At 40.8% G+C, this 24,000-nt stretch overlaps 2 protein-coding genes across 4 annotated transcripts in view; one reads left to right on the forward strand and one right to left on the reverse strand.

Moving 5' to 3' along the window:
- LOC127933241 (putative E3 ubiquitin-protein ligase UBR7) overlaps positions 1-813 on the reverse strand; it is a 19,906-nt gene extending 19,093 nt beyond the window's left edge. The window contains exon 1 of one of the 2 annotated variants that reach the window (XM_052530062.1): positions 574-813. In XM_052530062.1, coding sequence (XP_052386022.1) covers positions 574-657 — 84 coding nt within the window. In that variant the 5' untranslated portion in view covers positions 658-813. The remainder of the gene's footprint in view (positions 1-573) is intronic. The other variant, XM_052530061.1, reaches the window with a different exon arrangement.
- A 286-nt stretch (positions 814-1,099) lies between these two features.
- Positions 1,100-24,000, forward strand: part of ttc8 (tetratricopeptide repeat domain 8) — a 39,399-nt gene continuing 16,498 nt past the window's right edge. Inside the window, exons 1-11 of one of the 2 annotated variants that reach the window (XM_052530059.1) lie at positions 1,114-1,340; positions 1,586-1,609; positions 9,122-9,242; positions 13,443-13,506; positions 18,695-18,845; positions 18,970-19,059; positions 19,244-19,288; positions 19,376-19,461; positions 22,008-22,095; positions 22,172-22,282; positions 22,390-22,529. In XM_052530059.1, coding sequence (XP_052386019.1) covers positions 1,221-1,340; positions 1,586-1,609; positions 9,122-9,242; positions 13,443-13,506; positions 18,695-18,845; positions 18,970-19,059; positions 19,244-19,288; positions 19,376-19,461; positions 22,008-22,095; positions 22,172-22,282; positions 22,390-22,529 — 1,040 coding nt within the window. In that variant the 5' untranslated portion in view covers positions 1,114-1,220. Of the gene's footprint in view, positions 1,341-1,585; positions 1,610-9,121; positions 9,243-13,442; positions 13,507-18,694; positions 18,846-18,969; positions 19,060-19,243; positions 19,289-19,375; positions 19,462-22,007; positions 22,096-22,171; positions 22,283-22,389; positions 22,530-24,000 lie in introns of both variants that reach the window. The other variant, XM_052530060.1, reaches the window with a different exon arrangement.

Genomic DNA, 24,000 nt, shown 5'->3' on the forward strand with positions numbered 1-24,000 from the left:
ACACACACACACACACAGCTGAACACAGCAAAAAAACACCTATACACACACACACACACACACACACAACTGAACACAGCAAGAAAACACACACACACACACACACTCAAAGACACAAACACACTCACAGACACACACACACACAGCTGAACACAGCAAACAAACACCTACACACACACAGCAAACAAACAGACACTACACACACAGCTGAACACAGCAAACAAACACTCACACACACACACACACACACACACACAGCTGAACACAGCAAACACACACACACACACACACACACACACACACAGCTGAACACAGCAAACACACACACACACACTCACACAAACAACTGAACACAGCAAGAAAACACACACACACACACAACTGAACACAGCAAGAAAACACACACACACACACACACACACACACACACACACTCAAAGACACAAACACACTCACAGACACACACACACACACACACACACACACACACACACACACAGCTGAACACAGCAAAAAAACACCTATATACACATACACACACACACACACACACACACACACACAGACTGTTACCTTCGGATAAGAGCAGTGATCGGGGTCACTTCCGGCCAGTACAGCAAACGCCTCGTACAGCTCATCTACTGCACACTGATCCATCACACAACGAACAAACAAACACAACACAACACACACGCGTTCAGATTTACTGAAGCATCACGTGAACCAGTGAAAGAGCGGCTCTCCTGCGCGCGATTCGAACCGGCGCGAACACGTCACTTCCGGTTTGCGAGTCGACAAATGAAATGATGGCTGGAATCGTCTTGTTGTAACATTGTTTCATTTACAAACAATCAGTGCCTTTCAGCAGCTTCATAATTGTGTGGAATTATTAACAAAATAAGCCCAAACCAGCTGATATTATTAAAACGTTTATGTCACTCTTTTATTACTACGCCTCTGTGTTAATACTGTGGTGTTATTTGTCTCACAACAGATTTTGCTTAAAATAGTTTGCTGTGTTTTTTAAAATGTTGAATTACAATATATTACTAGGACGCGCGCTTTTATGTTTGTTCCGCGCGTGCTGCTTTCCTCCTCTGCGTCGTCAAGGTAACGTTATGCGTGCTGACGTCACCAGGAGCGAGCGCTGCTCGAGCAGTCGTCGGAACTCAGGCTCGGATCGGATCGGATCATTTCTCGGTTGATTATCACCGGTGCAGATGGAGGTCAGGGTGTCGATGGAGCCGCTGTTTCTTGCCTGGAGCAGCTGTAGGAGACGCAGGTTCCAGAGATGTGCAGATATCTGCTCTCAGCTGCTGTCAGAAAGCCCGTGTGACCAGGTCAGTCAGAGAGAGGCTAGCGGTTAGCTGATCAGCGCTCATAAGCGCATTATAACCCTCTGTGTCGAGCTATTCTGTCTCAGGATTACTCACTCAGGCCTGAATTCGAAGACTTTGCTTCGTTTAGCGATCTGATGATGTTTAATAAACGTGTCAGAATAATAACAGACATGTTTTATTGATAACACGTCAGTATTTGAACTGAAGTGTTCACACTCTCCCCATTACTTTGTTTGTTTGCTAAGGAGCCTGCTGCTGGTCATTCTGAGGTAACTGTTTTATAAAACTTTACTTTAGTTCAACTATTCCTTATAGTGTATTCCCTATATTTCCAGCATATGTCTCCGAGTATTCCCATAATATTAGTCCAGTATTCCCTCTGTTTACTACAGTGGATGTGATGTGAAACACACTGTAGCTCACTCGTTCACTAATCCCTGTATAGTGTGTAGCAGTTGAGTGCACTAGCTCAGGAAGGAGTGAACTGATTCGGACGGTGACGTATACACTGCGTGTGAGACTTGGAGCTGTTGCAAAAACACTGTCATATATACAAACCCGATTCCAAAAAAGCTGGGACACTGTACAAATTGTCAGTAAAAAAGGAATGGAATAATTTACAAATCTCATAAACTTATATTTTATTCACGATAGAATATAGATAACATATCAAATGTTGAAAGTGAGACATTTTGAAATGTCATGCCAAATATTGGCTCATTTTGGATTTCATGAGAGCTACACATTACAAAAAATTTGGGACAGGTTGCAAAAAGAGGCTGGAAAAGTTAAATGTACATATAAGGAACAGCTGGAGGACCAATGTGCAACTTATTAGGTCAATTGGGAACATGATTGGGTATAAAAAGCCTCTCAGAGTGGCAGTGTCTCTCAGAAGTCAAGATGGGCAGAGGATCACCAATTCCCCCAATGCTGCGGCACAAAATAGTGGAGCAACATCAGAAATCAGTTTCCCAGAGAAAAATTGCAAAGAGTTTGAAGCTATCATCATCTACAGTGCATCATACCATCCAAAGATTCCGAGAATCTGGAACAATCTCTGTGTGTAAGGATCAAGGCCGGAAAACCATACTGGATGCCCAAGATCTTCAGCCCTTAGGCCGGTGACACACTGGCTGCGTGGTGTGAGCGTCGCGTGTCTGAAGCGTCCCAGAAGCGTGGTGGCTGCCTCGCATTTTCTGTGTCTTTACACACCAGAACCGTGCCTGGCGCGCTGCTGCTGTAGAGGGAGCCCGTTGACAGACCAGGCTCTTGTCTTCATGACAACAATATCAACTTTTTTTTACACCCCTACAACTACGCCTACTGATAAAGGACACCGTCAAAAGTATTGACGGCGAAACAGATTATGTTTGACAGGTGCAGTATTTGAAAATCGATAATTATTTATTTATTTTTTAAATTACATTTATATCTGAATTTATGTCAACCTATGGACTTTCAAATATCAAAATATCATGAATTCATATGTATTTGTGTACAAAATGAAATATAAACACATTTTCCTATTATATTTTGCTTGGAAACGCTTCCAACATGCGCACGTGTCGCGGTAAAAAATAAGCGTCAGTTCTATTTCTAGCATGCACGCGTTTTTAGACGCGTGTCTCACGCAGGCAGTCTCATTAACATGGGAGCCGAATTAAAAACAGACACGCCACGCGGCTGAGATGCTTGCGCCAGCCTTATGCTGTGTTCACACCAAACGCGTCAAATTCACGTCTACCGCGCCGAGTTTGCCGCTTGACCATTTTGAGATCATTCGCTTCATTCGCGCGTGAAATTAACTTCACAACAGACGCGAATTCGCGTCATGGGGGGGGTTTCTGCCAGCTGAGTTCACGCAGCATTTTCATCCGCCATTTTTATTCGGATACATTTCTAAATATTACTGTTATTGTGTCATGAAATGTAGTTTTAAAAGTATTTCAGGCGAGAATGTAGTTGTTTTAAACTCAAACATGCGGTTTATTTATAATGACAGCGTCTTTTTAAAAAATGTGTTTCGCCGATCTCGGAGATGAGCTCCATGCGATCAGCGGGAGCTCCGTCATCATGTATCCGCCGAGAGCAGCCTCGGCTCGGCTAGATCTTCTGACATTTGCCGCTGGCTCTGATGTGTCTTTAGAGGTTCAAGATAAAATATAATTTGTTTGGGGGAAAATGAAACGTTTTTTATCTTTGGCCTTTATTCAATTTATCTATTAATATGTTATATATATATATATATATATATATATATATATATATATATATATATATATATATATTATAGGTCATTTTTATTCCTGTCTCTATAGAAATATGAACTTTTGTCATATAGCTCCGGTTGACTGCTCACTGACAACATCTGTCGTTCCTCCTTGTTGAATGAGTGGAGAAGGGTATTCCTGCACAACCGGAGGCTGCAGGAACATACTGTTGAATGAGTGACTCCTAGCAGGCTCCTGATTGGTTAACGCGGCGCGAATTGACGCCAAAGTTCAAATTTTTCAACTCGGGCGGCAGACGCGAATTCGGGCCAAACGCTAAATGCACAAAAAGCACCATTCGCGCTTAAAGCGTTACGCTCGAATGAGGCGAATTCGCGTCTTCCGCACAGTGTTAACGCCCCATTCGCGCCGCGAGACCTCCAGACGCGCGTAAACGCGCCTTTGCATTGACTTAACATTGAAATCATTCGCGCCAGACGCTCTATTCGCGTTCGGTGTGAACACAGCATTAGACAGCACTGCATCACATACAGGAATGACACTGTAATAGAAATCACAACATGGGCTCAGGAATACTTCCAGAAAACATTGTCAGTGAACACGTGCCATTCGCCGTTGCCGGCTAAAACTCTATAGGTCAAGAAAGAAGAACACATTTTTAAATAGGTGCTGTCTTTATAAATTAACCATAGATTTGAGTTTTAAACAACTACATTCTTGCCTTAAATACTTTTAAAATCACATTTCATGACACAATAACAGTAATATTTAGAAAATGTTGATCCGAATAAATGGTGGTTGAACTCAACCAATGCTGCGTGAACTCAACCAATCAGGATGTTTAGTGCCCAAGCCCCGCCCCCGAAAGTTCTGGAACTTTGAAAAAGTACCACCTCGCCAGCAGGGACTTTCTGAGGGGCATTTTTTACCCTGAACTTTATTTAGTTCCTGGTTCCTGCGGTGGAAACACACCGAGTACCAGCCCAAAGTCCCCAGTTCCTGGGTAAAGTTCCTGCGGTGGAAACGCGGCATAAGGCTCCTATCCCTAGGGTTGTGGGTTCGCGTCTAGGGCCGGCACACACACACACACACGACTGAGGTGCACACACCCCCAACTGCTCCCCAGCCACCACAGCAAAAATGATGCCCACTGCTCCAGGTGTGTGTGTGTGTGTTCACTGCTCTCTCTGTGTGTGTGTGTGTGTGTGTTCACTGCTCTCTGTGTGTGTGTGTGTGTGTGTGTGTGTGTTCACTGCTCTCTGTGTGTGTGTGTGTGTGTGTGTTCACTGCTCTCTGTGTGTGTGTGTGTGTGTTCACTGCTCTCTCTCTCTCTGTGTGTGTATGTGTGTTCACTGCTCTGTGTGTGTGTGTGTGTGTGTTCACTGCTCCGTGTGTGTGTTCACAGTGTGTGTGTGTGTGTGTGTGTGTTCACTGCTCCATGTGTGTGTTCACAGTGTGTGTGTGTTCACTGCTCCGTGTGTGTGTTCACAGTGTGTGTGTGTGTGTGTGTGTGTGTGTTCACAGTGTGTGTGTGTTCACTGCTCCGTGTGTGTGTTCACAGTGTGTGTGTGTTCACTGCTCCGTGTGTGTGTTCACAGTGTGTGTGTGTGTGTGTGTTCACAGTGTGTGTGTGTTCACTGCTCCGTGTGTGTGTGTTCACAGTGTGTGTGTGTTCACTGCTCCGTGTGTGTGTTCACAGTGTGTGTGTGTGTGTGTGTTCACAGTGTGTGTGTGTGTTCACAGTGTGTGTGTGTTCACTGCTCCGTGTGTGTGTTCACAGTGTGTGTGTGTTCACTGCTCCGTGTGTGTGTTCACAGTGTGTGTGTGTGTGTGTGTGTGTGTGTTCACAGTGTGTGTGTGTGTTCACAGTGTGTGTGTGTTCACTGCTCCGTGTGTGTGTTCACAGTGTGTGTGTGTTCACTGCTCCGTGTGTGTGTTCACAGTGTGTGTGTTCACTGCTCCGTGTGTGTGTTCACAGTGTGTGTGTGTGTTCACTGCTCCGTGTGTGTGTTCACAGTGTGTGTGTGTGTTCACTGCTCCGTGTGTGTGTTCACAGTGTGTGTGTTCACTGCTCCGTGTGTGTGTTCACAGTGTGTGTGTGTGTTCACTGCTCCGTGTGTGTGTTCACAGTGTGTGTGTGTGTTCACTGCTCCGTGTGTGTGTTCACAGTGTGTGTGTGTTCACTGCTCCGTGTGTGTGTTCACAGTGTGTGTGTGTGTTCACTGCTCCGTGTGTGTGTTCACAGTGTGTGTGTGTTCACTGCTCCGTGTGTGTGTTCACAGTGTGTGTGTGTTCACTGCTCCGTGTGTGTGTTCACAGTGTGTGTGTGTTCACTGCTCCGTGTGTGTGTTCACAGTGTGTGTGTGTGTGTGTGTTCACAGTGTGTGTGTGTGTTCACAGTGTGTGTGTGTTCACAGTGTGTGTGTGTGTTCACTGCTCCGTGTGTGTGTTCACAGTGTGTGTGTGTTCACTGCTCCGTGTGTGTGTTCACAGTGTGTGTGTGTGTGTGTTCACAGTGTGTGTGTGTGTTCACAGTGTGTGTGTGTTCACTGCTCCGTGTGTGTGTTCACAGTGTGTGTGTGTTCACTGCTCCGTGTGTGTGTTCACAGTGTGTGTGTGTGTGTGTGTGTGTGTGTTCACAGTGTGTGTGTGTGTTCACAGTGTGTGTGTGTTCACTGCTCCGTGTGTGTGTTCACAGTGTGTGTGTTCACTGCTCCGTGTGTGTGTTCACAGTGTGTGTGTGTTCACTGCTCCGTGTGTGTGTTCACAGTGTGTGTGTTCACTGCTCCGTGTGTGTGTTCACAGTGTGTGTGTGTTCACTGCTCCGTGTGTGTGTTCACAGTGTGTGTGTGTTCACTGCTCCGTGTGTGTGTTCACAGTGTGTGTGTGTTCACTGCTCCGTGTGTGTGTTCACAGTGTGTGTGTGTGTGTGTGTTCACAGTGTGTGTGTGTGTTCACAGTGTGTGTGTGTTCACAGTGTGTGTGTGTGTTCACTGCTCCGTGTGTGTGTTCACAGTGTGTGTGTGTTCACTGCTCCGTGTGTGTGTTCACAGTGTGTGTGTGTTCACTGCTCCGTGTGTGTGTTCACAGTGTGTGTGTGTGTGTGTTCACAGTGTGTGTGTGTGTTCACAGTGTGTGTGTGTTCACTGCTCCGTGTGTGTGTTCACAGTGTGTGTGTGTTCACTGCTCCGTGTGTGTGTTCACAGTGTGTGTGTGTGTGTGTGTGTTCACAGTGTGTGTGTGTGTTCACAGTGTGTGTGTGTTCACTGCTCCGTGTGTGTGTTCACAGTGTGTGTGTGTTCACTGCTCCGTGTGTGTGTTCACAGTGTGTGTGTTCACTGCTCCGTGTGTGTGTTCACAGTGTGTGTGTGTGTTCACTGCTCCGTGTGTGTGTTCACAGTGTGTGTGTGTGTTCACTGCTCCGTGTGTGTGTTCACAGTGTGTGTGTGTGTGTGTTCACTGCTCCGTGTGTGTGTTCACAGTGTTTGTGTGTGTGTGTTCACTGCTCCGTGTGTGTGTTCACAGTGTGTGTGTGTGTGTGTTCACTGCTCCGTGTGTGTTCACACTTATCACACCTCACTTATCAATACGTTCTCTTTACGTTTGCACGCGCCCTCAAATCAAAACACTGCTGACTCCTTGCAGTATGCGAAGTGCTTGTGTCTCCTTCCACTTTGTGGGTGATGTAAACGCATTGTGTCACATAAAAAATATCATTGTGAAAGAACCTGACGTGAGATTTTAAATAAATTAAAAGAGGCTTCTCCTCTGCCTCGATCAATTTTTGTAATCGAGTTACTCGAGGAATCGTTTCAGCCCTATTCTGAATAAAATATTGAAATGTGAAATGTCCACATCATTGCAGTCTGTTTTTATTCACAATTTGTACAGTGTCCCAACTTTTTTGGAATCAGGTTTGTACATTTATATTACATCAGTGATGCGCGGCTCAATTTATAAACAACCCGCACCCGATGTTTTCAACTAACCTGCCCGCAACTCGGACCGCAAAAATAGAAAAAGAAAATATCGTACCTGACCCGCATTTTTTAAAAGTAGTAAATGTGTCGCCTCTTTATATTAATTTAATTACTTAAATAGGCTATAGCCTACAGGATAATAAGCGTTAAGACAGCGCACATAAAGCTTGCCACAAAGATGAAATACACATTTTATATGGATTACATAATCAGAGAGTAGTCTATTTATTTTGGATTTAACATTTTCATTTAAAAGTAGACATTTCAATATATTGCCTATATTTCTTTTTAAACCCACAGACTAAAAGATTAAGACAGTACCTGACCCAAAATATCACCTAAAGTTGCTTAGCTATTTCAGAATCTGGAACAGTGACTGGGGACGTCGTATTCTCCACCAGAAAATCTGCTCTCTCTGCTTCTCCATCTACAGGTCTTAACCAAGAGTATGTTTTGGTCCATTCACTATTAAAAGTGCATCTTCTCTTTTTTGTGGCCACACTGGCCATGGCTGCTCAACCTGACCGAACAGCTTGCACGCTCTCCAATTTGAGATTGTTGACGATGTTGAGCAATTTTGACACCATTGACTCTCTTTTAAATGCCCCGCAGAATGCTTGTATGGAGGCATCCCCTGTTATGTGTGAAAACTTCCTTTGCTTTTTCATTGATAAGGTCACTTCTATTAGGTCTCTAATTGTACCTTCAGCTTCAGACCCTTCAATCTCTGTCCCCTGCTCGGCTGTCTTTGATCATTTTGAGCCGGTGACTTCTCCCTCCTTAGAGGAGGTTGTTGGTCACTTGAAGCCCTCGGGTCTCCAAATGATGCTGTCCCCCCTCGACTATTTAAGGAGGTTTTCCCCACTGTAGGACCATCTGTTGTTGAAGTTATAAATAGTAGTCTGACTCTGACCTCGGGTGTGGTCCCTGAAATTTTAAAACATGCAGTAGTTCAACCTCTGATTAAAAAACCTGCTCTAGATCTGTCAGTTCTTGCTAATTTCAGTTCTGCATATGCTTGACTGCCAGTCTTGAGTGACAGTGAGCACTTCTCTGTTCTACCCAATCAGCTCTGCTCTAGCCAACTGTGTATACGCCCACCATAAAAACAAAACAAAACAAAACCGGAAAGCAGGAGAGAGACAGAGTGGGGTTATGGTGTCTACAGGGTCAGGTCAATAGTTAGGCAAATTAAAACTAAAGAAAAATGTTTGTTAACTTAAGCTTTGAAAAGAAAGACAATGAACAAAAAATATAATATACTTGAGCTTGTGCATAATGCATATCAAGAGCATCTCTTATTGCGAGTTTGCTATTCCCCATTCAGAAGAGCGCACACACAGCCTGTGTCTCTGAATGCTTCTCATACTCGCTCCTCTCTTCCTCACGTGGTGTGAATCCCGCATCACAGACGAGCCGTTCACACTAGCCGCTCTCACGCAGCCTGTTTCTAACGCTCTGTTATATTCTCGCGCGGGCCAGCACCGCACATCTCCACGTGCACATCTGGCAGTATGGATGAGGATGTTGTGGTGTAACAGATGAAGATGTGCTCTGATGGTTTCAGGCGGCATGGAGCTTGAAGACCAGAGCTCTGACGGAGATGGTGTACATCGATGAGGTGGAGGTGGATCAGGAAGGCATCGCTGATATGATGTTGGACGAGAGCTCCATCGCCCAGGTGGCACGTGAGTGTTAATAACTATGTTGGCTTGGCATACATACATACTGTTATGCTATTTAAACTTCTTATTTTTATTTTTATTTTTATAATTATTTTTCTGAGACAAAAAAATTTGAAACGCTACTCCTCCTAGGGCTTTAAAGCCACAGCCCCAAACTCAGCAGACTCCTGCGGGATAGAGCGGTGGTGTGTGCTACATCTTTTCAGACTGATCAGACAGTTTTTTTTTTTATTTATTTTTTTTTTTTTTTATGTAAAAACATATTACCCATAGATTTACATTGTCTGAGGAAAATTGCGCCCCCCTGTTGCAATACCCTGTTTACTTTCAATTTTAAATCGGTTAAAAATACAAGTAAATAATACAATTTCCTTCAAACTGACAAGCTAAACCAACATATCTGATTATTACAGGGGTCAGGGCTCATTAATAATTGATTTCTGGGCAGAGAGCAGTCAGAAAGACGAGAGAAGAATCACAGCTGATCAGCTCAGTCATTGTCTCTACGGAGCTCACAACAAGCGAATGTATTCTTATTTAAGACCTTTTAAAACGGCGATTGCACGCAATCCACACGTTAGAACACACCAAGAGCTTAATTCAGATGTTTCTGAACTGTTTAAAGTAATAACATGATATATTCGCGGCAGCACAACTGCCCGCAAGCTCACGATGTATTTCTCTGAACACTTGAAGAGAATTTACAGCCTGTCACATTAAAACACTGCAGCGAAACGGCACAAAACAATTAGAAGAATATATTATACACATGAAAATGAGTGTTTATATGTGATTGTGAGATTTTAACTGTCAGGCTGAACATCACAGCGATTGCCATCGTCACAACATGGTAAAATTAATTTATATATATTTTTAAGAGCTTCTTAAAATAATACAATCCACTCATTAGAACAAAACTAGAGCAAAATCCAGGTGTTTGTTGAGCCGTGCAAAACGAAATATCATTTGACATCGAGGGAGAAAAAGTCACATGACAGCAGTGTTTCGGGGAGTGAGATCGGATAAATAAATACACATTTCATTCACACTGCCAAGCTAAACCAACATATGTTATTATAACCAGATCAGATCTCATTAATAAATTATGTCTCAGGCCAAAGAACCAAGAGAAAGACGAGAGAGAAATGAGCGCTTCATGAGCAGCCCATATGACAGCGTAATACAGCTAATGAATACTGGAAGGACAAAAGGTCAAGACAGCCTTTTAAATTAAAACAGTGCAGCGAATCAACACAAAACAATTATAAGAATATAGAGATCAAAATGAGTGCTTGTATGATCTTTTTGTCTTAGGTGAAAATAACATCCATCTATCCAGATTCAGAGGACAGTGGTCGGTAGATCGGTCAAATCAAGTACACGATTATTTCAAAATTCATAATAGCTTGGCGAACATAAACTGTTGAGAAATAAATTGAAAATGGGTAGTATTAATGCTGGATTGAATATTAAAACCCCTTTACTGTCAGACATCGCCGACGGCCCCCAGTGTATTATTGTTTCACTTTCACAGCACGTTAAACATCACTGTCTTACTTCATCTGGACAAACTGTGCATCAATTGAAAGTTTAAAGACTCTAGCTTCGATATTTGACCAATATTTGGATAAAACATTGTTGCAGTGACAGTTATTTAGTAATTAATGTCAGGAGTGCAAAATAATAAATCCGTATTATGCCACATTTTGAATAGAAATTCACCACTCATTCATATTCAGCCACGTCTGCAGCGGTTTATTTTATACAAATAGCATATTTCAGTCAGGACCACTTGAGTTAAAAATACCATAGACAATTCTTTAGTCAAAATTTTGTATAGCTTTTATTTGCATGATTGTTAAAGTTACATTTGGCGGTATGGCTCTATTCTAAGTTACCTATACTTTTCATGAGCTCCATGAAAGCTAGTCAGGTAACAGCAGCAGCTTCTGGGGACAATCTCCCATTTAAAACTGGGAGAACAGCAAATAAAATTCCCCCATTGAGAACAGAGCATGCATCAATGAAAACAATACGACATTGATTAAGTTCAACAAAGTTAAGGAGGCGATCGGGGAGGAGGTGGGTTGCAAGCAATGCAGTGGAAGCAGCCAAGCAGCAGACTGAAAATGCACTTAAATAGTGAACGGACCAATTGAGTGCTTTATTGATCAGATCAGCTGTTAGATCTGGCTATCAGCTGACAGCAGAGCTTGACTACGTGGCCTGCCTGAACTGACGCTGAAACACTATATTTTTACAACAGTAAACGACCAGATTCCACCCCTGATCGCTAAATGAAGTTATTACAAACACTTGATTGGGTTTTAAAGTGAGTTGAGTTTTTAGTAAAAGTGTACTAATAATTTAATAAATTGTCTGATGTAGCTTGATGCTAACGTTAGCTCTAATGCTACTAATAGCAGGTGCATTTTTTCATAATGCATTTCTGTCACAATAATTTTTATAGTAAGACTTTTGATAAATAAGGGCTAAATGCATACTGAGACTAAGTGAGATAGCAGTTTAGTGGATTTTAAAGCTTGAAATAACCACAACAAAGGCTGATAAAGGTGTAATAAAAGCAAAAGAATAATGATAAAAGAATAATGCGGATAATGTTTCATACCTGGCGGAGGTTGGAAAGACTCATTTGGTGAGAACAATATAATCATGAAACGGGCAGTTTTCACAGCCAAACACACATATAAAACACACATCAGTGTTTACATGTGAGATCTTACAGAGATGACAAGTGCCATGAATCAATTTGATTAGCCTTTTCTAAAAACACACATGACATGGCCTTAGAAAAGATTTCATAAAATTCACAGTTTTACAGATTAGATTATGAAATTTTCATATGAAGCTTTTGTAGACTTTTGGCTTTAGCTACACTGTGTTGCTAAACTCATATCCTTCATCAATAATTTTTTTAATACATTTAAAAAATATGTTTTTAGTATTTTTATTTTAGTTTTTATGTTTGAGCTTATATATCTCTATTATCATAACAGTCTGAGTGATTCTGATTCCTGAACAGTAAACTTTGAAGTGTCAGCTTTGTGAACAAATATTGATTACAGTATGTTATCTAGTCAGAAAGAATCATGAGAAAAAACATTTTTATTTTGGGTATGTCATTTCTGTCTCCATGCCAAAAATGGGGGGTGACTGGTAAGGGTTTTTAAAAGAGACTGCATTTACCTGCTGCCTTTAGTAAATTAGATTTTAATGGGAAATGAAGGCCACATTGCTTATGTTGTCCACACGATGGCGCCACAGGATAAATACTAAATACTTCAAGATATATTCAGAGACAAAGCAGTTGGTAAATGAAAACACTTTAATACTCAAATCGAGTAAAATGATCAATTTCCATTTTATTTCTCGACAGTTTATGTTCAATAGCCAATTCTGTCGAAGCTATTGTCATAGCCTAGGCTTTTTATTAGAACAGAAGACAGCAAGGGTCCATAGGAAATTGCTTGGTGAATAGAAACGAAAACAGCCATGTGAACATAAACCTTTGATATATAAATCGGAAGTTGATCATGATACCGGATTTGAATATTAAAGTAACTTTATTTATCAGCGGAGCACAGGATTTTGCCTTAATTTCACTTTTAAATTGGTTAAAAATACAAGTGAATACATAAATTGCCTCTTTTCAAGTAAATTATGAGTCCTTCTGTGAGTACTATTATATGCACAATATGATAGTGTGATAACTTGAGAAATATGTTGCAGTACTATGAAAATAAGATCAAATTTAATGGTATTAAGGAGATTATAGTTTTGCATTATTACTATATTGGGCCTTTTTGAAGTTTATAAAAAAAATAATGAATATAATTTTTTTATTAGAGAAAAATATGCATGACTAAATATTGCATTCTAGCTAGAAAACCCTGTCGTAGCTGTTATCATAGCCTAGGCTTTTTATTAGAAAAGAAAACCACAAGGGACCATGGAAAAAAAACTCTTACAGGTGTATTTTTTATTTTTTATTGTTATTTATTTATTTTTTGTAGCGGGGCAGCTCAACAAGTATGTTGGGTGCACAAGTACTGTGGCTCTTTTGCCCCATGGCCAAGCCAACATCAAAGTTAGTTCACTAACTTTTAATTCTAGTTTATATTACAGCCCATCAAGTCAAGATTATTTGTCTATACTTCATCTGCACTTGTTTTGTTTTTTCAGGTCCAGGAACATCTCTGAGGCTTCCAGGAACAAGTCAGGGATCAGCGCCCACTCCAGCTGTCAGGTGCTTCTTCAGACTGTTTAAGATACCCTACAGTGACCTTTGACCCTCTAGCAGCTGAAGCCTGAAGCTTTTCATTACTGTTGTAGTAATTACAGGACGTGAATGCTTCGGCTCTACTGTTATTAGTAGTGATGCTCTGACGATGATCAGCTATAACATCAGTTCTCTCAGTTGTTTTGGAGGGCTGAAATCTTTTACTGAAACTGTGAGGTTTCGTTGAGGCACGTTCTGACTGTCTGTGTGTATTTCATGCCCATAATGTGGATGAACTAGTGATGAATTAACAATATTGATTTGTCATTTTTAATTGTCACTGATATGGATTCATAAATCTCAAGATCAGTCTTTTAGTCTGTGCTGTCTTCTGTTGATGTGTGAACAACACACACTTATCAAATAATCACAGTAAGCTCTGTGCTGTGTTACTTTTTATATGAAGCATCATTTTAGCTTTCAAGTACTTACAAAATTCAAATAATAAATCACAAGCAAAGCATGGTTTAAGGCCATCCTTAAAAATATTCTTGTTTACCGTAACCCGACCGACCCTGTCAATTTAGGACCGACTCAATTTTTTTTCCCGACCGACTTGCCGATTTTACATTTGCGTTAAGACCAACCAATTTCTTTTTTTTACTCTTCATACAACTAATACAAAAGCAATAAAATAATAATCATTATATTTAAGTATTGTAAATATATACATTTGCTAGGCCTACATACAAACGAAGGCTATCTTAATAAAAAAAAAAAACCTGTGACGTCATCTATGTTTACACGGATGTCACACTATGGCCTGTGCGTTCGCTTCGTCTCATATTCTCATTCACTGTCAGAGTCAACAGTTCACGCTTGTAATGATGGTAATGATGGCTGCAGCTGCAGTAAACAAAACGTTTGCCGTCACTGTTCAAAGTCATACCGGTTCGGGCATGCGTACGCATCGTATACCTGAGTGCTGCGTGTTATTTCACTCAGATTTCATGAACTGAAGAAATGCTAGCAAGGTACGAAACGGCCGGGACCGCAGCATCTCGTTCCCTATTCTGGGAACCGTGGTTACATACTAAACTGAGATGTTCCCTTTAATAGATAGTCACTTCGATGTTGCGGTGACGTCACCGTATGGGAACCCTATACCATAACACCTGACGTACCTGATAGTTGGAATCCAAGGAAAGCATCTGCTCAAGCGGACAGAACCCGGGAGCCAGGAGCCATCCTCACATCCAGACTGCAAAACTTGACAAAAGTGCTCGGTGAGGAACATCCTGCCGCAGCACAGACATCATATATAGAAGAACCACTGAGAAAGCTTGTGATTAAGCCACTGCTCTCGTGGAATGAGCTCTAACTCCTAAAAGCGAAGCGAGTCCGCGTTCCTCATAGGCTAAAGATATAGTCTACACCAGCCAATGGGACATGCGCTGCTTTGTGACAGCAAGGCCTCTATTTCGTGTCCTAACAGACAAAGCTGGTTGGATTCACGCCATGGGGCTGTTCGATCAACATAAATCTTCAGCGCTCTGACAGGGCAAAGACTCAGATCTCCTGACCCCGCCTCTGCAGGGGGTAAAGCCTCCAAGACCACTTGTTGAAAGTGAAAAGGGTTCGAAGCGACCTTAGGGACATAATTAGTCCTCAGTCGCAGCAATACTTTCACAAAGCCTGGTGCAAAATCCATGCACGAGGGTGAAACAGAAAGAGCCTGTAAATCCCCAACTCTCTTGAGGGAGGATAAAGCCACAAGAAGAACTGTCTTTAAAGTCAGGATCTTATCGGGACAAGACAACCCTGCACAGACTACCAAAAGAGAAACAGCATTAAGGGACCAGTGGATGGAGTTTATTTTTACAGAGCATCAACGGAGTTGTGCAAGTGTTTGTGTTTGTTCCCTGCATTTCGAAGATGCTTGTTTTACAAACAAGGCCCAGTTTGACATCGGATTTGCACATTGTTTATTTCTTAAGGATGATGCAATCCCAACGAAAAAGGGTCACGATCGTGTGTTGGAACCGCAGGCGGTGAGTAAAACTGCTTCAAATATCTCTGCCTTCTTGTTAGTGCGTCCGCCTCCCCTGCCGGAGACCCGGGTTCAAGCCCGTTCAAGCCCTGGCGCTCGTGATTCTTTAGCTCCGCCCACACGTCACGCCTCCAGCCGGTCGTGTTTTTCCGGGAAAAATCGGTACAGACTATCTTTCTCTTATGAATATAATAAAACTAAATACTTTTTGGAGTTATGAAGGATGCAGTACTACTCTATAGGTACTCAAGATTAACAGGATATTGAGTGAAAACGAGCATTTCACCCCCCCCTTTAAAATAAAGTACAGTCAACCAAATATTTAAAAAGTTACACTGGTCAGTTTAAATACACCGTATACCGGTCCTCTCTGCTGTTATGCCAATGACGTTTTTGCTCATGTGAAGAGGATGATTTTTCCCATCTAGTTTACATTAAAAAAAATAAAAAAATATTATAGTTTAACATTCAGATACATTGCGAATATGGAAACATTTGGATATGTGCAGAACGAGACGTGAGCAATAACCTCCAAATACATCTAGTCAAACCCGCGCTCGCTCGTCCTCGTATGGACTTAGTGCACATGGCATAATATCTTCTTTTTAACATAATAATAAGGACTTCTCATCTCCCAGTCTGCTGTGATGAAGTGAGCAGTTTTCGTCACATAGTTCTCCGTCCTCCTGGACGTCCGCCCTTCTGTCGTGAGCGCAACAGGGGATGCTCGGGATAGCTCATCCACAACTTTTTTCTTCTCCTGTTCATAAAGATCTGGCACAATCTTTTCACTCTAACCTCTTTCTTTCATCATTATATCTGACAGGGAAGCCAAAATGCGCGGGGCTTTCAAGCTCCTCCGCTCGGCATTATCACTGAGTGTGGACTGAACATGCGCAACTTTTTTTTTTTCATAAATCAATCTGCGGGTCACGTGTGTGCCGAACTGAAGATATTGATCTGAACGGATCACGGATCAATGATGATCCGTTGCACCACTACTATAGTGTCATTTGAAAACATTGCAGTTACGTTTCAAAATACAACGAGCACCACGAAACCATTTAAAGAGGCGCATTCAGCGGTCTCCTTGACAGAAAACATTCAGCAAAGTAAAATGATCTCAAACGTATGGCGCGCTCTCTTCATTTTATCAAACGATCATAATAACATTTATTCATTTTACAGTCCTGCTACTAGCATTTTATTAATGCTCAAACCCCTTTAATTCAGGTGAGAAAGTTTTTTTTCCAAGTGGCTTTTGCACATAATAATAATACCGCTGCAGACGCATTTTGCAGCATTAAGGTTATGACTGGATCGTTAATTTAAACGACGATCGATCATGGAAATTATCAAATATTGACATCCCTAAATATAAATGAGTTGGATGAAAAACTGGTTATTGTCTGCATCAAACCATGCTTCCGAACACATGTGATTCACCGTTCTGGGCAGCTCCAGGACGTCTGTCTCTCCGAGCGCGTGCTGTCTGTGAGCGGCGGAGTAACAGAGCACTCGATCACGCTGCAGTGTTTGTAAGAGCTGTCAACTTCTCCACTCCATTTACAGAGTGAAATTATCTGACTACCTTTATCTCGCAGGTCTGTTGTTGAATCTTCCAAAAGTTTTGGCTTGGGGTGCTTCACATGCAGTGGCAGCAGCAGCACTTTCCACCGCACCAATAACATGGGGCTGCCCGCCGACGTGCCTGACTTTAAATTGCCGATATATAGAAAAATGACAAATATCAGCCGATATATATCGGCCGACCTCTAATTGTTATCCATCCAAATATCTTTTTATCAAAGTTATCTGATATTATCAAGATGAATTTGTTCTGACAGTTCAACTCTGATTTCTTATAATATTTTATTACCAGTTTATAAACTAGAGCAAATAAACTGTGATAATGTAAGAAATGTTGAAGGTGTCTGAATAAATTTTGGTTTCACAGTTAATTCAATTTGTACATTTTTTGAGACCCGCGTGGACGGTGCGCGTACACGAGGTGAAAAATAAGACGGCAGCTGCTGCGTGACGAGCTCATCCGCCTTTGAAAGTTGTGTAGACCCTGCTGTGCGCGCGGCGAGAGGGAATGGAACACGGACTGTGAAGGCAGCTTCCTTAATGCACACCTAAAATTCGAATGCAACGTTTTTGCATTCGAATGTGGATTTTTATTGTACATTTTTTATTTTATTTTATTCCATTTTTTTTTTTGACAGCCCTAGAATAGTGTCTATGCGATTTTTTTTTTTTTTTTTTTTTTTTGACATTTCTAACTGTAAACACAGCCATGTTGAAGCCTGCAGTAAATGTTTTGCAATATGGCATTCCACTCTGCTTATTGTTTTTCGAAAATGTTGCACTCCTGTTTGTCATTATGCACGTTACTTCACGCCAATAAATCATCAGAAATATTGGTCTTTACATTCGTCCTGCCTATTGTCCGTGGATTTACCTATATTTGGTGGTGTTTGCCGTATAGAATTTTAGACATGCAAAATCGATTTTACAATCGATTCAATGAACACTTGTCACTCAAATCAAACAGGATTTTTTTCAAAGTGACAACCCAAGAAAGCAAAGTAAACTGTCTCTCATTCGTAGATTGCACTGATACGTAGCGGTAAAGTAGATGCAAGTAAAACAGTATAACAGTCTTTTTTTTTTTTTTCTCATGTGAAATCCATGCAATAAACATGTTTTTGACAAAGATTTTAATTTGTTTGTGGTCTATATAGCCTGCATCAAAATGAGGTTTGCAATGATGCGCCCAAGGCACGGGTTGAAGACACAGTCAGTGACTTCACGATATGCTCATTTGTTTAAATCCATACCTACGTAATCACCATCACCAAAAATTTCCTTTTTTTTTTACATTGAAACTTGGAAAAAAATAAAATAGGCCGATCTACCGACCCTTTTTAAAATAAAAAATACTGTTACTGCAAACCAAAATATTTTTAAGGATGGCTTAATTTGGAGACAAATGCATTGCTTGCTAGTTAGTTTTTTTGCTGTTCAATATGAGAGCTGCTGTTCCCACATTTGTTGTCAAACTAACTATAATATGATGCTTAAGTGGTGTAGCCCTGTAATCCTGGCTTTATCCTCACATGTGTCATTGTTCCTCTGATGTGATGGTGTTGTGTGTGCTAGACCCATGACTCAGTCGGGGCGTCCCATCACAGGCTTTGTGAGGCCCAGTACTCTGTCTGGAAGACCAGAAACTATGGAGCAGGCCATCAGGACCCCCCGAACGGCTCGTCCGGTCACCAGTGCTTCTGGAAGATTCGTCAGGCTGGGAACGGTAAGATGCTGGGTTGTCTTTCTGAACTGGTTTCAGGTGTAGCATTGTTTCCTCACTACACACTGTATATACATACAGGGATCTGTCATGCAGTGTGACTGTCTTTTTTTTGTTACTGTGCCAGGCCTCCATGCTAACAAATCCGGATGGACCTTTCATTAACCTTTCTAGGTTAAACTTAGCAAAGTATGCCAAGAGACCGAACTTGTCCAAGGTATTGGAAAACTGCAAGACATATAAATCTTCTGGATGTTCCAGAAAAACTTACATTGTGAATCAACTGGTTCCTTTTAATTATGATCTAATGTAATATCTGTGTATATTAATCATCATAATATTTAACTAATGCACCGAAGATGTGATTTTATAAACTCTTGTCTCTCCCGCTCATACACAAGACCTTGTTTGAATACATCTTCCATCTTGAAAATGATGTAAAAAATGTAAGTAGGTCTCATATTGTTGAGTGGTCATACTGAAGCTGTTTGCTGTGTATCAGACATTACATTTTCCATCTTGGCCGTCTGCAGGCGTTAGATCTGGCTGCTCTCGCCACAGAACAAGCTCAGTTCAAAGACTGGTGGTGGAAAGTACAGCTGGGAAAATGCTATTACAGGTGAGAATTGCTCAATAAAGAAACAAACACCTTTCTGAGGTGCAAGTAAAAGAAGCAGACTACATGAAGAATAAAACATTTAGACTAAACACTCCCATAAGCACTGTTTGTTCATTACCAATGTTTGGCCAAATAATATACTGTGTGTCAAAGTTGACTTGTTTGCCCGAGACAATGTCTGCTGTTAGGTAGAGAAAGGTGATTTTAGAGCAAAACACTTTGCAGACTTTGAGAAACATAATATAAAAATCAAAAACCGCCTTTCATGAGCACCATGAGCTGGTAATATGCAGGCGCTGATGTACAGACGTGCTTTGCTGCTGTTTAATCATCAGTCACATCAGTGGCACTGTTCCTGTTAGCAGTATGGAAAACAGCTGTTCTCTATATTGTGATGATTTGATCTACAGAAAGCTCAGCAGATGTGATGTGATGCATCAGGAGTAGATCTAAACATCATGTTGCCATCAACACTTTCCTCCATTAGTTCATCTGCTGGTTGTCATACTAAAAACGCAGTTAAAGTTTTCAAGAGATTTCCACATGTAATACTCATTTCCTGTGTGAAGATGTTAGCCAATCACAGCAGTGGGGGTTTCTATTGAAGTCTGACAGCAGACACGCCCCTTCCATTTTAATGGAAAAAAGATAAGGACCATTATAAATGCAACATCAGGAAACATTATCAAATAATAATAAATAAAACATTTGTTTCATGAGCCCTTTAAAGGAATAGTTCACCCAAAAATTAGTCTAAATGTGTTCTAAATGTAGCACTGCATCAGTGTCTCATCAATGGATGCTCTGCAGTGAATGGGTGCCGTCAGAATGAGAGTCCAAACAGCTGATAAAAACATCACGATAATCCACAGCGTCCATCAGTGAACATCTGGAGGTGTTTGGACTCTCATTCTGACGGCACCCATTCACTGCAGAAAATCCATTGATGAGACACTGATGCAGTGCTACATTTCTCCAGATCTGATGAAGAAACATGGATGAGCACATTCAACCAGCTGTAGTTCTGGAGCCTCGGTCATATACTGAACAACACCACATCATTCACAGCAGTGATAACTCAGCGCTAGAGTTACTCTCTCATTATCTGCTTGTGCTTTTAAATGTTTCCTTCGCAAGCGCTGGTCTGTGCTTGTTCTGAGTGATGCTTACACCCGAAGCGCGTGCTAAAGCTTGTCAAACAGCGCCTCGTTATTGAACTAAGTTATCTTTTGCACTAATACTGTCAAAACACACAAGGTTTACATGTAGACATTGGTTATGTCTAAAATGAAAGTAAACTATATGTGCAGGTCTTAAAGGGGCAGTAGGCCTATTAAAAATGCAACCTTCTGTCATGAAAGTAATAGATCACCCCAAAATTTAATCTGTTGTTTATTAATTTATTTTATTTTCAATATTTTGAAGAATTTGTGTAACCAAACCGTTGCTGGTCCACATTGAATTTGATAAGTAGTAAAAAAAAAATACTCTGGAAGTCTCTGTGGACCAGCAACTGTTCCTCAAAATAGCATTTATGTTCAGAAGAAAAAAGAAACCGGTTTGAAAGGTATTCAGGTTTGAAACCACTTTTGAGTGAGTAAATGGTGGTATAGAAATAAAACACTGTGACAGAATTGACAGACAGCAGACAGAATTGTTATTTTTGGGTGAACTATTCCTTTAACGTTAATAAAACAACAAAACACAAAGAGAAAAATCACTCTCTGCTCTCGACTGAAGATGTTTAATACAGTTGCTTTAGGAATCAGTTTACCGTATATTTCGTGCTATAAGTCGCACCTGAGTATAAGTCACATCAGTCCAAGCATACGTCAAGTCATGATGAGGAAAAAAACATATATAAGTCGCACTGGACTACAAGTCACATTTATGTAGAACCAAGAAAATACATTAGCATCTCCAGCCGCCAGAGGACGCTCTATGTGTTCAGTGTAGACGACAGGAGCACTGAGCAGCACAGAACACCCTCTCATGTCTGGAGATGGTCATGTTTACTCTTGGTTCATGTCAAATTAATTTTGATAAATAAGTTGCACCTGACTATGTCGCAGGACCAGCCAAACTATGAAAAAAAGTGTGACTCGTAGTCTGGAAAATACTGTATTTTTATATATGTTCATTCAGTTTCTTGAATGCTCTGCTAAATACACCTACTGTACCTGAAAATAATGCTTTATATTTAATTTTTTTTGTTTTATTTGTATATTATGTGCAGTTATGATGTGTGTCTTTGTCATAAAAAAATAAGAACAAAGATTTTTATCTTTTTATCTGCCAGTCTTTTTTAGTTACCTCGAAAGGCTTTGTCTTTATAATAGGGAAATTAGTAAGGCTGTAATGCTCAGACAACTTGCAAAATATTAAAAGAAGCATGACAAAGAATTGTGAATCATGATATTTAAAAATAATAATAATAATAATACTATATTTTGTCCATATGTCCATTTTTGGTGAGCTATCCCTTTAAGAGAGCTTGTTTGTTAGTGTTTTAATGGCAGTCTCCAATGAATCAATTGTGTTTGTAGACTGGGTTTGCACCGTGAAGCTGAGAAGCAGTTCAGATCCGCGCTCACACACCAGGAGTTTGTTGATACTTACCTCTACCTCGCAAAGGTACCGTTGACCGCTCAACCTGTGTTGTGCTCATCTTCCTGTAAGTTGTTCAGTGAGAGCTGTTTGTGCTGCGCAGGTGTATCAGCGTCTGGATCAGCCCATCACCGCTCTGAACGTGTTCAAACAAGGCTTGGATCACTTCCCCGCCGAGGTCACACTGCTCACAGGAATCGCACGCATCCATGAGGTGCTCATGCCACTGGATTTCTCTGTTTTTAATGTTCACAGTATTTATTATACATTGGATTCATTTGTTTCATTTATGTAATAGAATAATCTCCCTGTCTCCATCAGGAAATGAATAACATGACCTCAGCCACAGAATACTATAAAGAAGTATTAAAGCAGGACAACACGCATGTGGAGGCCATTGCTTGTATTGGCAGCAATCATTTTTACTCAGACCAGCCAGAGATCGCCCTGCGCTTTTACAGGTCACTTTGTTTTTCTTTCATTCACATCATAAAAAAGGTATAACCTTAAGAAGTTTCCATAAAAAGACTAAAACTAAATTCCTCATTCCAGCACCTAATTGTAGCACAAAGGTTGTGTAAGTGCATTTATTTAGCAAACACACTGCAAAGTAGCAGCAAACACTACAAGCAACTGTATGACAACAACCTTGAGCAGAGTATGTCAGTGGAGATGGCCAAACTCCAGCACACATGTGTGTCAGCGTCTTCAGATCATCAGAGCTTTCTTCAGCCATCACAGTCAAGAAGATTCAGTTAAACAAGTCAAAAAGTGTCTCTTTTAAAGAAAAAGCTCTGATTGGTGGTTTAACTCGTGACATGTCCCTTTAAATTGCATGGTTTTTTTATGGAAAGCGAACATAAAGATAGAAACTGATCATTCTTACAAATTTTGGGACATTTTTTAAACTTTATAAAATTTCATGAAACAGTATAAATAACCCTCTATGGACACATTGGCAGCAGAATGGCCATTGCTAGTAAATTTTAATAGTTTACCCGCCAGACTAAAATATATATATGTGTATATTTATGTATATGTGTGTGTGTGTATATTATGTACACACTCAAGGTGTTCACACACTGCATTTCACACACACACACACACCGCACGCACAAAAGAGGATTAGAGCCTGTAGTCGGTGAAGTTGTAACACTTTGACTCGGATAACTCGTTAAATCCATGAAATGAAAGAGATCGAAAAGGAGGAGTTGGTGTCCCACACATTTAATGGCTGCTACACGGCAACGCGCTCTTCACATACAGGAGAGAATTACTCACAAATTAAGTAAAGACAAAATAATAACATCCATAGAGGTTCTCACATAGTCCTTCTCTTAAAGACTGATCACTTCACTTATAACACTCACTATGTGGTGATGACGCAGAAGGACTTCGTGAGAACCTCTATGGATGATAAGCTCAATCTGCCGCCTTGTTATTTTCATGCACACCGCACTATAATGTGATGCATGCAAAATACAGAGTTTTGGCCATCACAAAGTCTCCATCCACAAACAGATGTACATCGTCTGCAGATTTAAGGTTTTTCATTGCACTTTAACAAGTAATCTGAACTGGACTTTAAATTAAATCTACTATTGATTTTCACCTGAAGCCCAAATGTAAAGTGTGAATTAACAAAAAAAATCAAAATATTTTCAAACTATATCTATGGCACGTTGTAGTCCAGATTAAAATAACCTATTAAGTCATAATACTTAAGTATTTGGCACTGTGATGAACATCATAGCAAATACGCAAATCTGAATGGCTATTTAAAATTATATGTATCAGAAATATGTTTCAGAAAGTAGTCTAGCTGGTTTATTTAAGGGGTTTCCAGGGTAAGGACATTTTCTGCAGTTTAGCGCCGAAAGAGAGTGAATGTGCTTTCATTCAGCGCGTCTCTCTTGTGTTCCTCCATGTGCT

Source organism: Carassius gibelio, chromosome A17, assembly GCF_023724105.1.
Source record: "Carassius gibelio isolate Cgi1373 ecotype wild population from Czech Republic chromosome A17, carGib1.2-hapl.c, whole genome shotgun sequence".
Classification (NCBI taxonomy): domain Eukaryota; kingdom Metazoa; phylum Chordata; class Actinopteri; order Cypriniformes; family Cyprinidae; genus Carassius; species Carassius gibelio.